Here is a 15,949-nt window from a genome sequence, read left to right on the forward strand (position 1 = left end):
CCACATACATTTGTATATATGGTGTATCTATAAAGATGACATTTCCTGCTGTGTCCTGATCTCCCTCCTCCACTTCCTTTGTTTTGTACAACTGGCTGCCATCAGCAGTTCTGTTTTTATCACTCCACTTTCGTTAGGATGTTATTTTGGGGTGGTAAGCTAAATATTTTCCTCTCTGCAACATATTATGAGCAGATATTCCACAGGAGTATACTTCTCAGCATCTGAGGACTGGATTTAATAAGCTCCTTATTCCGCCAGGCTCGCTTTTTCTTGGTGGTGGTAATAGTAAGGATGCTCTTTGAGAGCGATTTAAAACTAGAGTCCCTAATTCAAACAATAACAAAGTTGACACCCCGCCTCTGTTTTGGCAAAAACCTGAAGGATGGAATCTGGAGAAATGTGACCACTCTCAAATGTATAGACCGAGCTATGGATGCAATGGCTGACCGTCCATGCTATCAAAATTATAGTTTTAACCATGTTTTGAAGCTATACAGCGTTTGTTTACATTAACATTGTTTTTAACATTGCTGTAAGAACAAGCTTATATTTTGGGTTCTGATGGGGTATGGCAGTTGAACTAAGCTCATGAGGCACTTAAAGTTCTATTCTTCAAGAATCAATTGGTAAACTCTGAGTGTACAAAACATTGGGAACACCTTCCTACTATTGAGTCTCCTCCCCTTTTATCTACACTGATTTGAAGTGGATTTAACAAGTGACGTCAATAAGGGATCATAGCTTTCACCTGGATTTACCTGGTCAATCTGTCATGGAAAGAGCAAAATTCCTTAGTGCGGTATTGAGAACCCAGAAAGGTCTGTTGTTTGCATTAAATTAAACTCATCTCATCTTCTATTTAATGGTTGTGTTAAAGGCACTGTGAATTGGAATTAGTCCCCACGTTGTCGTCCGCCCCCCTCTCTCTCATGTCTTATTGCAAGGCAGGTAGGCAGAGGGAGGCAGACAGAAAGTGCTAAGTTGCTGTGAAATTGATTGGCGCTGACAAGTAATTACTGCTGCAGCCCAGGGTTTCTGTTAGCCAGTAATAGCTAGCTTTTGGCAGTTTTTTATTTATTAGAAAAGCCAATAAATAAAATAGGCCCAGGCCAATTGTCCGGGAGAGGAAGAAAAAATCCTGTTTCGAAATAATGCTTTTTAGCCGCTTCATTGATGGAAATACCAGTCGATGGAAATACATTTGACTGGTTATGCTTATCGGTCTATAGGTTAATTTAGTGGAATTTAATTGGCGTGTGTGTACAGTATATTTTGTTCAGTATCTTAATCACACACGTACAACATAAAGATACGGAACCTTTTGAGTGTAAAATCTGTCAGACAGCGCGGGAGCTGCTGCTACAGCATCTCAAACAGCATGCGTAGGCACCACAAGGCAGGCTTCATCAGCGCGTTACACAGCGTAGGCAACACAAGGCAGGCTTCATCAGCGCGTTACACAGCGTAGGCAACACAAGGCAGGCTTCATCAGCGCATCACACAGCGTAGGCAACACAAGGCAGGCTTCATCAGCGCGTTACACAGCGTAGGCAACACAAGGCAGGCTTCATCAGCGCGTCACACGGTGTAGGCACCACAAGGCAGGCTTCATCAGCGCGTCACACAGCGTAGGCACCACAAGGCAGGCTTCATCAGCGCGTCACACAGCGTAGGCACCACAAGGCAGGCTTCATCAGCGCGTCACACAGCGTAGGCACCACAAGGCAGGCTTCATCAGCGCGTCACACAGCGTAGGCAACACAAGGCAGGCTTCATCAGCGCGTCACACAGCGTAGGCAACACAAGGCAGGCTTCATCAGCGCGTCACACAGCGTAGGCAACACAAGGCAGGCTTCATCAGCGCGTCACACAGCGTAGGCACCACAAGGCAGGCTTCATCAGCGCGTCACACACCACTCCGCAATGAGCTGGAGGCCGTATGCATTTTGAAAACATATATATGTTTGAAACCTGAACGCTTTACTACATATTATGATGCATATCTTACCTTGCTTCAAAGTAGCCTAGCCAAAATCATACCTTATCCGTGGAATTATTTTATATCAACTTTTTTTCATTGTCCAGTAGCCAAAGGCACAATCCTAGTCATATTAGCAGCTCAGGTTAGTTGTTGCATATTAGAGCTCCCCTCTTTCTAAATATCTAATGGATATTTTCATCCCTGTCACATGAAAGCTCTCCTGTGTGCGGTGTGCTTTTGACAATGTGGTTTTCCAGCTAATTGCATTATGGAACAAACTTTCATGCGTAGCCTACTGCGTTAGGACACCTGCTGTTTCCATGACATAGACTGACCAGGTGAAAGCTATGATCCCTTATTGGTGTCAATTGTTAAATCCACTTCAGTCAGTGTAGATGAAGGGGAGGAGACAGGTTAAAGAAGGATTTTTAATCCTTGAGCCAATTGAAACATGGATTGTGTATGTGTGCCGTTCAGAGGGTGAATGTGCAAGGCAAAAGATTGAAGTGCCTGTGAACGGGGCATGGTAGTAGGTGCCAGGTGTATCGGTTTGAGTGTGTCAAGAAAAGCAACACTTCAGGGTTTTTAACGCTCAACATTTTCCTGTGTGTATCAAGAATGGTCTCCCATCCAAAGGACATCCAGCCAACTTGACACAACTGTGGGAAGCATTGGAGTCAACATGGGCCAGCATCCCTGTGGAACGCTTTCGACACCTTGTAGAGTCCATGCCTCGACGAATTGAGACTGTTCTGAGGGCAAAAAGGTGGGGGTGCACCTCAATATTAGGAAGGTGTCCCTAATGTTTTGTATACTTAGTGTATAATCTGTCCAAGTGTCTGTTTGGAATAGGCTATTTCTTTCTTGACAAACTGACCAATAGAATAGGTCAAATGTTCAACTATGGGGGATAGTAGATTGAAATAGGATAGTGATGTTGCTGTTCGTTACTCGTCTTGTTGGCTGAGGAAAAATAAATGTGGTCAGTTGTTCTAACATCTTTAAAGTGCACAAGAAGGACCGCACATTGTTGCATCCTCGACTTGCATATTAATATGAATTAAAATAACCTAAATGTGGTTTCTGTCATTCTGAGCACCGTGGGTGAACGGCCTAATTAGGTTACACACGCAATGCGTATAGGTCTGTTAAATTTCTCAAATGTCCAGTAAAATAAAATGCTGCCGGTCAAATGTCTGGCGACACATTTTCCTAACAGACACCCTGCTGCAGCCACTGTCGGGTTAGTCAGGTCTCTGCTGACTGCAGGCAGGGACCTAGGAGTAGTCGTAACTACCACTAGCTCCTCTAGTAGTCAGCCACACTATCCTAATGATCATGCTATAGATGTAGACATGCACACTCTGCACATTCGGCTTGCAAACTACATTCATAACTGGGTGTTTCAATGCTGAAAGGATTTCAAAGGATCCAGAAATGCAACTTGCTTTCGCCTTCCCCCACCTTGCCTATAGCCTACCATACCTTTCTTCCAATTTTTAGTGTACGTGGTTGGTTTTCAATGCATTGGCTATTTTTGCTCTTCTCTCTCCCTGCTTCCTGTCTTCCTGACCTGCTCCTGCCTCATTAAGGGAATGGAGCTGTAGCTCAGACATCCATTACCTCAGCCTCTGTGTGCAGGAGGGCTTTGGCTGTGTGCTGAGGGATTGATGGGAGCTGGGTAGGGATCAGGCCTGGAAAGGTCCTATAGCGCTGACTCATCTCCCAGCCAACTGCTAGAGTCTTATTGAGCTTTGTGATTACTTAAAGTGTGTGTGTGTGTGTGAAGACAGCTATGTTTGTTTGTGGGTGGTTGCCTGTATTTCTGGGACTCTATTACCTAGGTTAGATCAAATTAGAGGAAAATGGCATTTGATTTGTGAAAGGCCTAAATCAGGGATTCCCAACTGGCGATGCAGGCCGTTGACTTTATTTGGCCCCCAATGTTTTTATTTGATTTGTTGGGCATTAAAGACTGTAAAAATACCATCAAATCAGCTCCAAGAGATTTTAATTTTGGAAATGTGTTCCAAAGTATTCCCCTGCATAATATGTTATTGTATACAAATCTAAGCAAGATTTAAAATTATTGTTTTAGTCAAATATGATATCTGTTTGGGCTTCTTGCGGTCAATTTGCAGTCTACAAATGATTTGTAATTATGTTCCGGCCTCCTGACCATCCACTCCAGAAAGAAATCTAGTTGATGATCCCTGACTTAAATGGTCATCTGTGCGATTATCAAAAGGGAAAATCAGCATCTCTCTCCTTCTTAGCAAGTTCTCTCCCTTTACCTCAGCTACTCTTACACAACACAAGTGAAAGGATTCAGTAAGCCCTACAGAGTACAGACGGCTACAGTAAGCTCAAAGAAGGTGCTGACAAGGAAGTCACATTAATTCAGTCTTTGCATCCCACCAGAGGAAAAGCATAGAGCCAGCGTTCGTTCCATTTTGCTGTTGTCATATTAACACCTGTGCCGGAATAGGATGTGGAAAGGGAAAAGAATAAGAATCTGTCCTTATTACTTTCTCCTTGGCAGTTGGTTGTCAGAACTTTATGCCTTTAATTGAGTCATCCAGGCTTCCTTTGAAAATGTTTTTCTGTGTAATGAGGACGGACTAACTGGTATGTTTGCTAGTCCCCTTGTCCCAAGGGTTTGCTATACATTAGCATATACAGCCATTTTTATCCACTGGGTCTGATGCAGTAGCAAGCCTGCATGAGAGGACCGCCTTGTAACAAGCAGGCGTTTTGTTCTGAAAGCTGCACCAGCCTTCTCCCCGGAGGAAAAGTTTTCCTCCATTTCAATGTTTTTTTTAAGGATAGTTTTTAAAATCATGGGCAGGCCTATTGTTTTACGACTAAACAGGCTACAGTTGCAAATTCTTGCAAGTTCCCAAAATAGTTATCTGGATTTATACTGTGAGACAGACTAGAGATATTTTAAGATTAACGTTATACATTTTCCTAGCTTGAATGTGTCTTGATATGATTTATTTGAAGAGATGAAGCCCTTAAAAGTTGTAATGCTTTCAAATTCAAACCAACAGACAGACCGGCTTCAGTATTTGAATCTAAATGTCAAGCACACAGTATTACCCTTTGGCTCCTCATTTGAAGAGCAATTTGTTTTCATCACAAACACAAACCTCTTTAAAGGATCCTCTATTTGTTTGCGCATATATAGAGCGTCGATTTCATTTTCCTGTTAGATGCCCTTTGTTCGTCTGCTAAAGCACACTTTTGCTGCTGTGTGCATGCCAGAAATATGACTCCCTCTCCAAGGGGTTCTGATGCCAGAATATCCCTTGAAAGGAGATTTAGTCCTGAGGGAGGAGGCCAATGTCCAGCAGTGTGATTATATCCATTAAAGAATGCCAACTGTCAAGTTCCCCACCTGGGCTGGAAGCATGGTAAGGGCTAACATGCACATCAGAGTTCTGTTGAAGTTCTTCACTGTCAAGTCGTCATGGTTAGGAGTTAGGCACCACATGTTAGAAGCCCCTTCTCCTCAGTCTGTTTCAATGGCTCAGAATGATGATTCATGTGGCCGTTGTGCATTGACAGCCATACATTATTGGCATACGGACCGATTTGTTAAGATTGATAACTGTGTAGGTGTGCATGCCAACAGAGCAGACCCTCTAGCCACTTAACTCTTTAATCAATTGATTTGCAGGTTGACATGATCAATAAAGAAATTGGATGTGCAAAGGTTGAGAAACAACACTTGAATTAATCATTCCTTCCATTTTTTATCCCTCCCTTTTGTGTGTGTGTTTGTGTGTGTGTGTGTGACAGGACATGGTTAAACGTGGTGAGATTCTGGATGATGTGATGGAGGATGAGTTCTACCTACGGAGGCTGGATGCTGGACTATTTGTCCTCCAGCTGCTCTGTTATATCATGGTGGAGATCAGCAACTCTGGGATATCCCAGGTAGGATGTCTGTATGCACAATGTATATGGAGATTCAGCTCCTTCTTCTGGTACCTTCTAGGTATCTTCTTAGCTAAACCTCTGAGTGAAATAGTGTAACTGTACGTCACAGTGTACAGTCCGCTACCGTTATCAGGGATTCAGTGAAAGTCATGACCCTGTCTTTCCTTTTTTCCTCTCAGCTGCAGCAGAGGGTGCATCAGATCCTCAATCTGAGGGGAGGCTCTGTCAAAGTGGTGCGGCACATCATGAGAGGTGAGAGTCCACGCCCCACCCTGCTAGAGGCAGAGAGACTAGCACTGACATGGATTTACTCCAAAGCCATACAACACCTAGCCTATTTACCAGCCTCACTCCTTCCTTCTTCACCTAAAGGTCATAAATACATCTGTCCTCTCTGGTTTTAGTTGATATATTCATGTTATTGTATTTTCAGTTATTTATTGACTTGTATGTCATTGTCAACTAACTAATACCAGGAAGCTGTGGACTGCATGGCTCTTTCAGCCCTGGTGACATGTAGTAGTGTAAATGGAGCCATCCGTCATGTGTCACAGTTTGGACAGGGTAGCGAATGTCATGTTGATCTGCAGCACTAGCCCCTCATCCCCGGTCTCCTGTCCCTCGAGAGACACTTTATATTCATGCTCAGATGTGTGTGTGTGTGTGTGTGCGCCCACAGAGTGGGATGCTCACCCCTGACCTCCACAATTAAAAGGCTGACTCCTGCATTGGAAATGGCAGCATGAAAAGGTTAAATAGATGCAGCGAGGACGTCAATGGCTCTGAATTTAACCCTGATCTTTTGTAATGAAAAGAAAATAGCTTTTTGGTGGAGTGGCCCGTGATGATGACCGCTCATGATGACCAAATATATGTTTTTATTGCTGCCTAATATCTCACACCGATTCTATGAATTAATACTTATGTAATCACTTTTATTCAATTATACACTAGGCCAGCGTTTGCCAAACTCGGTCCTCAGGATCCCAAGAGGTGCACGTTTTGGTTTTTGTCCTAACACTGCACAGTTGATTCAAATGTTCAAAGCTTTAGGATTAGTTGATTATTTTAATCTGCTGTGTAGTGCTTGGGGAAAAAACAAAAAATGCACCCATTGGGGTCCCGGGGACCAAGTTTGGGAAACCCTAGGCATATTACATTCTGTCTGCTCCAGATGATGCAGGATATACAGTGCCTTCGGAAAGTATTCAGACCCCTTGACTTTTCCACATTTTGTTAGGTTACAGCCTTATTTTAAAATTGAAATAATAGTTATTTTCCCTCATAAATCTACACACAATGCCCCATAATGACAAAGCAAAAACAGTATATATATTTTTTGGTGCTAATATATTTAAAAAATAAGTGAAATATCACATTTACAATATTACATTTAGTCCGGGCTCTGGCTTGGCCAGTCAAGGACATTGAGACTCCTGCGTTGTCTTGGCTGTGTGCTTAGGGTTGTTGTCCTGTTGGAAGGTGAAGCTTCGCCCCAGTCTGAGGTCCTGAGCACTCTGGAGCAGGTTTTCATCAAGGATCTCTGTACTTTGCTCCGTTCATCTTTGCCTTGATCCAGACTAGTCTCCCAGTCCCTGCCGCTGAAAAACATCCCCACAGCATGATGCTGCCACCACCATGCTTCACTGTAGGGCTGGTGCCAAGTTTCCTCCAGACGTGATGCTTGGCATTCAGGCCAAATAGTTCAATCTGGCTTTCATCAGACCAGAGAATCTTGTTTCTCATGGTCTGAGAGTCTTTAGGGGCCTTTTGGCAAACTCCCAAGCGGCTGCCGTGCCTTTTACTGAGGAGAGGCTTCCGCCGGGCCACTCTACCATAAAGGCCTGATTAGTGGAGTTCTGCAGAGATGGTTGTCCTTCTGGAATGTTCTCCACAGATGAACTCCACAGAGGAACTCTAGAGCTCTGTCAGAGTGACCATCGGGTTCTTGGTCACATCCCTGACCAAGGCCCTTCTCCCCCGATTGCTCAATTTGGCCGGGCAGCCAGCTCTAGGAAGGGTCTTGGTGGTTCCAAACTTCTTCCATTTAAGAATGATGGTGTTTTTGGGGACCTTCAATGCAGCAGACATTTTTTTTGGTACCCTTCCCCAAATCTGTGTCTCAACACAATTCTGTCTCAGAGCTCTAAAAACAATTCCTTCAACACCATGGCTTGGTTTTTGCATTTTCAAAAAATGTCTAAAAACCTGTTTGCTTTCTCATTGTGGAGTATTGTGTGTAAATTTCTGAGGATAAAAAACAATGTAATCAATTTTAGATTAAGGCTGTAATGTATTTTTTTTTGGGGGGGGGGTCAATGGGTCTGAATACTTTCCGAAGGCACTGCATGTCCAGGCCTCTATTGTCCAACAGCCCCAGTGGCCATGCCGGGTCAAATTACCTTGTTGTCTGACTCGCTCCCACCGGATGTGGCTTTTTGGCCCTCAGCTCAGTGTGGGAGGTTCTGTGAAAGCAAGGTATCAATGAAACTGTGTTGGGGAATTAAGAATGTAGCTTTCTCAAGTTACCCAGCACCAGCTGTGGCCTCATAGACTAGCTCAGATCGACAGCTGCTCAGTAAAAGGGCCCAACCTGTGAAGTCTGTGTGGTGGACGGTGCCATCCAGAATCTTAATGATCCCATGGTCATGTTGTGTGTGACTGTCATGTCCTCTGTCTTCCAGACTACTAACTACAGATTTAAACGTGTTGTTCTTGGTGGAAATGTAACATTGCAGTTCTTCAGTGTCTTGACAAGCACTGCACAGTCTGCACTCCCTCTTCAGCTTGTAACCTCATCAGTGACACATCAGAGGTGACAGTTGAAAGTGTCAGAAGTCAGATGAAATTGTCAGTCATTCATTTTCAAAGTTTTCTCCATTCTGCAAGAGATCCTTGGATGATTAACCTACTTGTCGACAGTGAGACTTGCACGAAAATGAAGTGCGACATTTGCGACCGAGCAGGAAGCCCTAGTTGGTGACCCGGCAAATGGCAGCGTTTGTCACGCCATATTCCCCTCAGCCTGGTTGCCGCGGTGACAGGAGGAGTGCCTCAGAATGCCAGCCAGTGGTTCTGGAGAGTGAGTCTGTCTTCTTGAGGCTAATTCCAGGGGATGTTGGGATTGTGTGGGTGACTTAAGGAACCCTGCTGACTCACACACACATTTGGGCTGAATGAGCAAGGTACGATGTAGACTGTTGGACTTCAAGAAACAATTTGGAATCCTTTTTTTTGTTACTGCTTGATACCACTGTGTATAGTGTTGAATTTCTGCTCATGGTCGTGGCTGTGGACAGTGAAACTCATGAGGAGATTAGTCTTCTCTGTGTGCAGACTTTTTGTGATTCACCCCAGAATTTTATTGGAGGCATGTTTTTCCTCTTGCCCCAGGCCATTGTCATAAAAATGAATTTATTCTTTATTTTCTGGCATTTTAAAATAAAGTTTTTGGGGGCAATCCTCTCTCAAGGTCCCAGGGCTTAACTGGTAATCTTGCAAGTGGGAGCTACCTACTCTTGGCCTCTGCAAACTCTCCTTCACATTTCTCACAAATAGACTGCTGCTTTGAGGCTACGCCTGTGTGACGGGATTTCCACAGTGAGTTTGCCTCAGTCAGAGAAGTGTCTAGTGTAGTGTGAGTTGGCAGGGAGCTTAGGCTGAAGTTATGTACCCCTGAGAGACGAGGTGTAAGTCAGGGGATATAGGCTGAAGTTATGTACCCCTGAGAGACGAGGTGTAAGTCAGGGGATATAGGCTGAAGTTATGTACCCCTGAGAGACGAGGTGTAAGTCAGGGGATATAGGCTGAAGTTATGTACCCCTGAGAGACGAGGTGTAAGTCCGGGGATATAGCAATAAACATTCAGTATACTGCACTGATAACACTGGATCGACAGGCTAGAACATCGGGTTGGAGATACAGTTTCAGTAAATAAAAAAAGGTATACCACCAATTATTTCTCTAGGTTTCCAGACTGCAGCCTTTTCCAAATCTGTCCTTTTTGTAGTCTGGTCTTGGTACTAAACCCTGGGTTATTTTAGTCACGTATGGAGAACTGGGTGTGTGCTCTGTGTTCACGCACGAATGCTGGGGTTGGATGTGAGAGATAGGAAAAGAGTGGGAGTTGTGTCATTGTAATTCAGGAACATCCTCCTAGGGTTGAGTTCCCTTGATGTGTGTGGATTACAGGATCCATGCCCATGGAGAGGTTTGATTAAAAAGAAGACTGCATGAAGAGCTCATAGTCAGCCAAACTCAACTTGGGGGTGTGTCTTTTTCCAGAGTATGCTGAAAACATTGGTGACGGGAAGAGTGAGGAGTTCAAAGAGAGCGAGCAGAAGAGGATCATGGACCTGCTGGAGAACTTCTAACCCTAATCAACCACTGGGGGGAGTGACCTGACCAGTGGTCAGAGCTTCGATATGGACGGGGGTCTCCACACACTCAGACAGAAGATACCAGGGTCCAGCAAGTGCAGAGAAGGTGTATTGATTGCTCTCTCTGCTGGAACATGTGATGGACCATAGTGACTAAAAATATATTAACAAAGATACACAGTCTTAAGCTGCAACTATTTCAGACTCACGTGTTTGTGGCGTTTTGATTTGTGTATTTTATAATAAACATTTGGTAATAAAATCCTATCTGGATAAGATGTTTTTTTGTGTGAAAACAAAACCCTCATTTACACCTCATTTCAGTTATTATTTTGAGATAAAGACTTAAGTTATAAGGTAGAAAGATTTCTGTTTACATGGCATGGCAACTTTTGTTACTGTTGGCAGGGTTGTGTTTGCAGTAAGTGAGGTTGAGGAAAGACCAGTGTAGGCCAGGGGCATGATGACATACAACCTGAGAAGATGCCTAGCCATCCACTCTCAGGCCTTTTGCCATCAACTGGTAAGACTAGAATAGTATTATTATCCATCCACTCTCAGGCCTTCTGCCATCAACTGGTAAGACTAGAATGGTATTATTTCAAGTATACACATGTAATGTTTTTAAACATGGCATTTGCTGTATCTCCACTTCAAGGGAGAATGATGTCTGAATATATGCCTCTTCTACACAGAAGGACTGCCGCAGTTGGATTGTGAAGTCACAGGGGGATATATCCTGCACATAGAGTGGTAATGTGGTCTGATGCCTGGGATTCCCATGATGGCATAAATGCCCCGGTATCATACTGCACCATGTCTTTTCATATTATTTCCCAGTGAATCCCAGTGGAATAGGCCGGGTTGGCTTTGTTCGCACATCTTATTAAAAGAAAACAAAAGTAAAATTTTTGGTTTAAAATAGAAATGAAATGTGCTTGGAAAACATTCCTATATGTGGGCTCTGTGGTTTGATCATGTGCAAATGTGTGAAAATCCTTGTCAACCCACACTACCTTGTCTGCACTGTCCTTGGGAGAGTAACGAGGGATTTCATGCAATTCTGACGTTATTGAAGGAAGCAGAATAGCTAAGCACACACAGCTACATTGGGCACAGACCATTCTCTCTTCTCTCAAACTCCAGGCCTGCAGAGCATTTTCATACAAAACATCTCCCTCCTGGCTAAAGTGATGCAGAACATTATTATGCATATTCTTCAATAGTACAGCTTTCTGTCCCATGTCTTTGTTTACTTTTCAGTGCTTATGCCCCATGCACCCCTAATGCCACTTTCCTCAGCATAGATGTTTACATAAAACATTCCGTTTTAGAAATGGAATGCTTCATATTGCTCACAGCTGTTCAGTCTAATGCTCTGCTGGTGCAATAGGTCATGGATTTCCAAGATCTCCCAACACTTTTCACACTCAATTACTGCCGTCTCCCTGGTAACTAGAATCTTAAAGTAGTTTTAATAAATCCTGTTTGTGTGTGTGATGCGTTAGAAGAGGCCATATGTGATCAGGGGTGTCATACGAGGGAGTGCATTTTTATTGATGCTCTCTTTGCCATAGCATCGAACTTTACATGCAAATGAGAGCGAGCCACCGGCCCAGGCTCACGCAGAGACTCAAGGACATCACCATAGTGATGTTTGTCAAGAGCATGTGGGAGCAATCTTGCCATGCCAATCACTCATGTCTCGGGTTGCTGTGGCGTCGTCACGATGGGGAGGAGGCCATTCTCCAACAGCGTAACAGCTGCTCTGCAACCTACGCTCTAATATTGCTTATAACGAGAGAATGGTCATTTGCATATTGTATTGTCAGGAACACACCCTATGTATCTCTTATCAGTGATTATGACGGCACCGTGTTAACAGTTGCTGTACAGCAGTTTCACAGCTGAGAGGAGGTAGAATAATTGTGTTTTACAAGTGATTGAATATAACTGTGCTGTGATTTTGTCCCTGCTTCCTTAGTGTACATGGTGGGAAGACAAACTGTATCTTGAATGTTATTTAATATATTGGGTTCTGGTGGAAGATTCAATGTAAGACCCTTAAATCATTACACTTTTCATGGTAAAGGAGCTATCTCATGGAATGGATACTGAATTACCATTATTAACCACATGATCTTTAGTTAAATTCTGTAGCAGTGTTCTTCAATCCTGGTTTACAGATTCTTATTCTAGACCGTTTGCCTTGAATGGCTATTAAAACAAAATATATAACACTATCTCTGAACGTGATAAGACAAAGTTAATGAGAAGGAATACATGTTCAATGTTCCTGGCTGCAACATAGAATATTTACATAGTGTGTTACTTCTATGGAGAAGATAATTGAAGCAATTCCATTCCCAATGGTGCTATGCTATCCCATAGTCTGTTCACTGTATGTGCTGTGTGCAGCTGCATTCGGGGTGCAGGGCTCATCCTGTTCATTTGGTGCTGTCCATGGTGCTGAAATGGCATTGATGCCTTTGTGTGCTTTTACGACCAAACCGGAGACAATAGCCTATGTTAGGCTTGACGATCAGGAAAATATTTCCTCCCAAAACTATAAATTGCCCTCAGTATAGCTCTTTCTCAAATTCCATATTAACTGTCATGCGGAGCTGCCTACATTAACTCTGCTTGAGTTTTGCGGCGCATGGCATGTTTGATGATAGCAAAGCAGTGATAGGATGTTTCTGTCACTCGCTTTAGGGGATAATATGAGCGCAATACCACACAGCATGCAGTCAGACCTGCAAAACCTAAATACACCAGTCATAACATTATTTTTGAATCGCATTAAAACTTGCCTTCGAATTGAGATTAGCAACATGTCGCTGATGAAGGCAAAGACATTAATTAATCGTCCACCTGTTGATATCCAACAGGGTTAATTGACCAAGTACTTTTGTTGCATCAATTGTCATAATTTGTTTTTTCGCTTTGCATCGTGTGTCTTTATGCTTATGCAGTTCAGACGGATAGTTTGTCAATGATGGATGGTTCTACAGCTCTAAGAATTACAGTCTTGTAAAAGTTTATTCAATAAATCACTCGCTCAGATCATTCCGTCTAATTGATATTCCCCAATGCAAGCCGAGGCACTCCCCTTTTTGTGTGAAGGAAAATCTCCCTCAGTCGCATCCAAAGCCGACCAAGCTGAAGAGACATATCAGCGACTTGAACTAGCGGGCGGCTGCACCATCACACAGCTTCATATCAGCGACCTGTGCTTTAGTCTCAAACCGTTACAACACGTTAACTGGATTTCATTTTGTAAACTTACTACACCTAATGTGAGAGAGTGGCAAAGAATACTGGAATCTCAGACAAAAGAGATGGGTGCCTTTGGGGTGATAGTAGGGACTTTACATTACATGGGACTCTACATCCAACTTACTGCCTCCACAAGGCAAGGTGGACACGCAGAGTTAGTGAACCACATCTCCGGGAACGGTATGTTTCTACGCTCTAATGTTTTATTTGGTTCAATTGTAATAATATGAGTGAGCAAAATTCACAAAGCAAACCGTAAACACTAGGAAGATGCTGCTGGTATAGAGGGAGTGAGTGTGTTCAGAGTGGAGGCAACTGATGCGATGGTGTTTTTCTTTATAAGGGAACACCTGAGGTAGAAGGATGAGCTATGTATTTTGTACATTAATATCAGTTAAGCGCCTTGGGTTAATTCATGTTCTATATATGCACAGTTATTGAACTACATTTTGTTATGGTCAAATCTACATAGCCTACCGTTTTCTGTCAAATAATAGTTCATACTTAGTACACTGACAATGCTCATGGCAGTACAAGAGTGGAAGCAGAAATACACTGTATCTACAAAAGTATGTGGACACCCCAAATTAGTCGATTCGGCTATTTCAGCCACACCCGTTGCTGACGTGCATAAAATCGAGCACACAGCCATGCAATCTCCATAGACAAACAGCCGCACCCAAGCCTAAGGTCAACATGCAAAATGTCAAGTGTCGGCTGGAGTGGTGTAAAGCTTGCCGCCTTTGGACTCTGGAGCAGTGGAAACACTTTCTCTGGAGTGATGAATCACGCTTCGCCATCTGGCAGTCTGACAGAATCTGGGTTTGGCGGATGCCAGGAGAACGCTACCTGCCCGAATGCATAGTGCCAACTTAAGTTTGGTGGAGGAGGCCCCTTCGTTCGTTCCAGTGAAGGGAAATCTTAACGCTACAGCGTACAATGACATTCTAGACGATTCTGTGCTTCCAACTTTGTGGCAACGGTTTGGGGAAGGCCCTTTCCTGTTTCATCATGACAATGCCCCCGTGCACAAAGCGAGGTCCATAAAGAAATGGTTTGTCGAGATCGATGTAGAAGAACTTAACTGGCCTGCACAGAGCCCTGACCTCAACCCCATCGAACACCTTTTGGATGAATTAGAACGCCAACTGCGAGCCAGGCCTAATCGCCCAACATCAGTGCCCGACCTCACAAATGCTCTTGTGGCTGAATGGAAGCAAATCCCCGCAACAATGTTCCAACATCTAGTGGAAAGCCTTCCCAGAAGAGTGTTATAGCAGCAAAGGGGGGACCAACTCCATATTAATAACCATGATTTTGGAATGTTTGACGAGCAGGTGTCCACATACTTTTAGTCACGTAGTGTATTATGATGAATATACTGCTGGTGCAGTAACTCTCTATATTGTGCATTAAATAAAATGTATCCAATACATAAACAATTCATTTTATAAAGAAATGCATGGCTACATTCAATAAATAATTTTTTTAAGGAATATCATAATATTCATATGAAACAACTGTATTAAGTCTATAAAGAAAATGGTTGTGAAAGTTTTCTATTTGTTTCAACTAAACTATGTCAGTTTTGTTACTTTGATCTTGGCCTCATAATTAAATAGCTACAACAATATAATTATCAGCTTATGAAAATTAGCCTAACTGTTGAAAGAACTGCTGCAGGTGGTAGTTTTAATAATACATCAAGCCTATATTCTGGCACAATACTCAACTTTTCAGAATTGAGTGGATAACAAGGGACATTTGAACATTGGGTAATCCAATAATAAGCTACAATGGTCAAAAGACTTACTTAGCTGGAGGGCAAAAACATCTGTGCTGGAGACTCATACTCTGATGATGCACCAACACTGTATCTGGCTTCCTCTTGTCTATTTTACAATTGCATCATTCAGCTAAATGTGTATTGTCTGGCTTCATCATCTTGTGTTTGGGATCCCAACTGCTTGGCTGTCAGCTCAGCAGATGTCGGGCAGACGTTTGGCATGGGTAGAAAAATGGACTGTCGAGAAGAGAAGATTGCGTGTGGGGCTAAGTGCCTCCATGCCCTTGAGCAAGATACTGATGATCCCCTATAACAAAGTGAACATCAGAGGCTTACTTCTGCCAAATCTTCTTCTACCATCACCATTGTGCCCCCTGGTATTACTAGCAGATACTAGTATGATAACATGCATGGTATCATTTCTCTGATTGGGTTGTGTGATCAGTGACAGAAGTGAGATCCCCCTGTGATTCATTAACTTTTAATCTAAGGAAAAGCAGAGGGAGGAAAACTGCCTGATGTTTTTCCACCATGGAATATGTTGCCCTGGTAAAACTCATCATTGGGTAAACCAGT

The 15,949-nt window shown here is 43.2% G+C and overlaps 2 protein-coding genes across 2 annotated transcripts in view; both read left to right on the forward strand.

Annotated features, from left to right (window-relative positions):
- Nucleotides 1-10,575, forward strand: part of LOC139557422 (beta-catenin-like protein 1) — a 36,257-nt gene extending 25,682 nt beyond the window's left edge. The window contains exons 14-16 of the mRNA XM_071372214.1: nt 5,789-5,926; nt 6,109-6,181; nt 10,214-10,575. Of these exons, the coding sequence (XP_071228315.1) occupies nt 5,789-5,926; nt 6,109-6,181; nt 10,214-10,302 (300 nt within the window). The 3' untranslated portion in view covers nt 10,303-10,575. The remainder of the gene's footprint in view (nt 1-5,788; nt 5,927-6,108; nt 6,182-10,213) is intronic.
- Nucleotides 10,576-13,318: 2,743 nt separating this feature from the next.
- LOC139557424 (V-set and transmembrane domain-containing protein 2-like protein) overlaps nt 13,319-15,949 on the forward strand; it is a 36,166-nt gene continuing 33,535 nt past the window's right edge. The window contains exon 1 of the mRNA XM_071372216.1: nt 13,319-13,767. Within this exon, the coding sequence (XP_071228317.1) occupies nt 13,401-13,767 (367 nt within the window). The 5' untranslated portion in view covers nt 13,319-13,400. The remainder of the gene's footprint in view (nt 13,768-15,949) is intronic.

Source organism: Salvelinus alpinus, chromosome 28 (assembly GCF_045679555.1).
Source record: "Salvelinus alpinus chromosome 28, SLU_Salpinus.1, whole genome shotgun sequence".
NCBI classification, from domain to species: domain Eukaryota; kingdom Metazoa; phylum Chordata; class Actinopteri; order Salmoniformes; family Salmonidae; genus Salvelinus; species Salvelinus alpinus.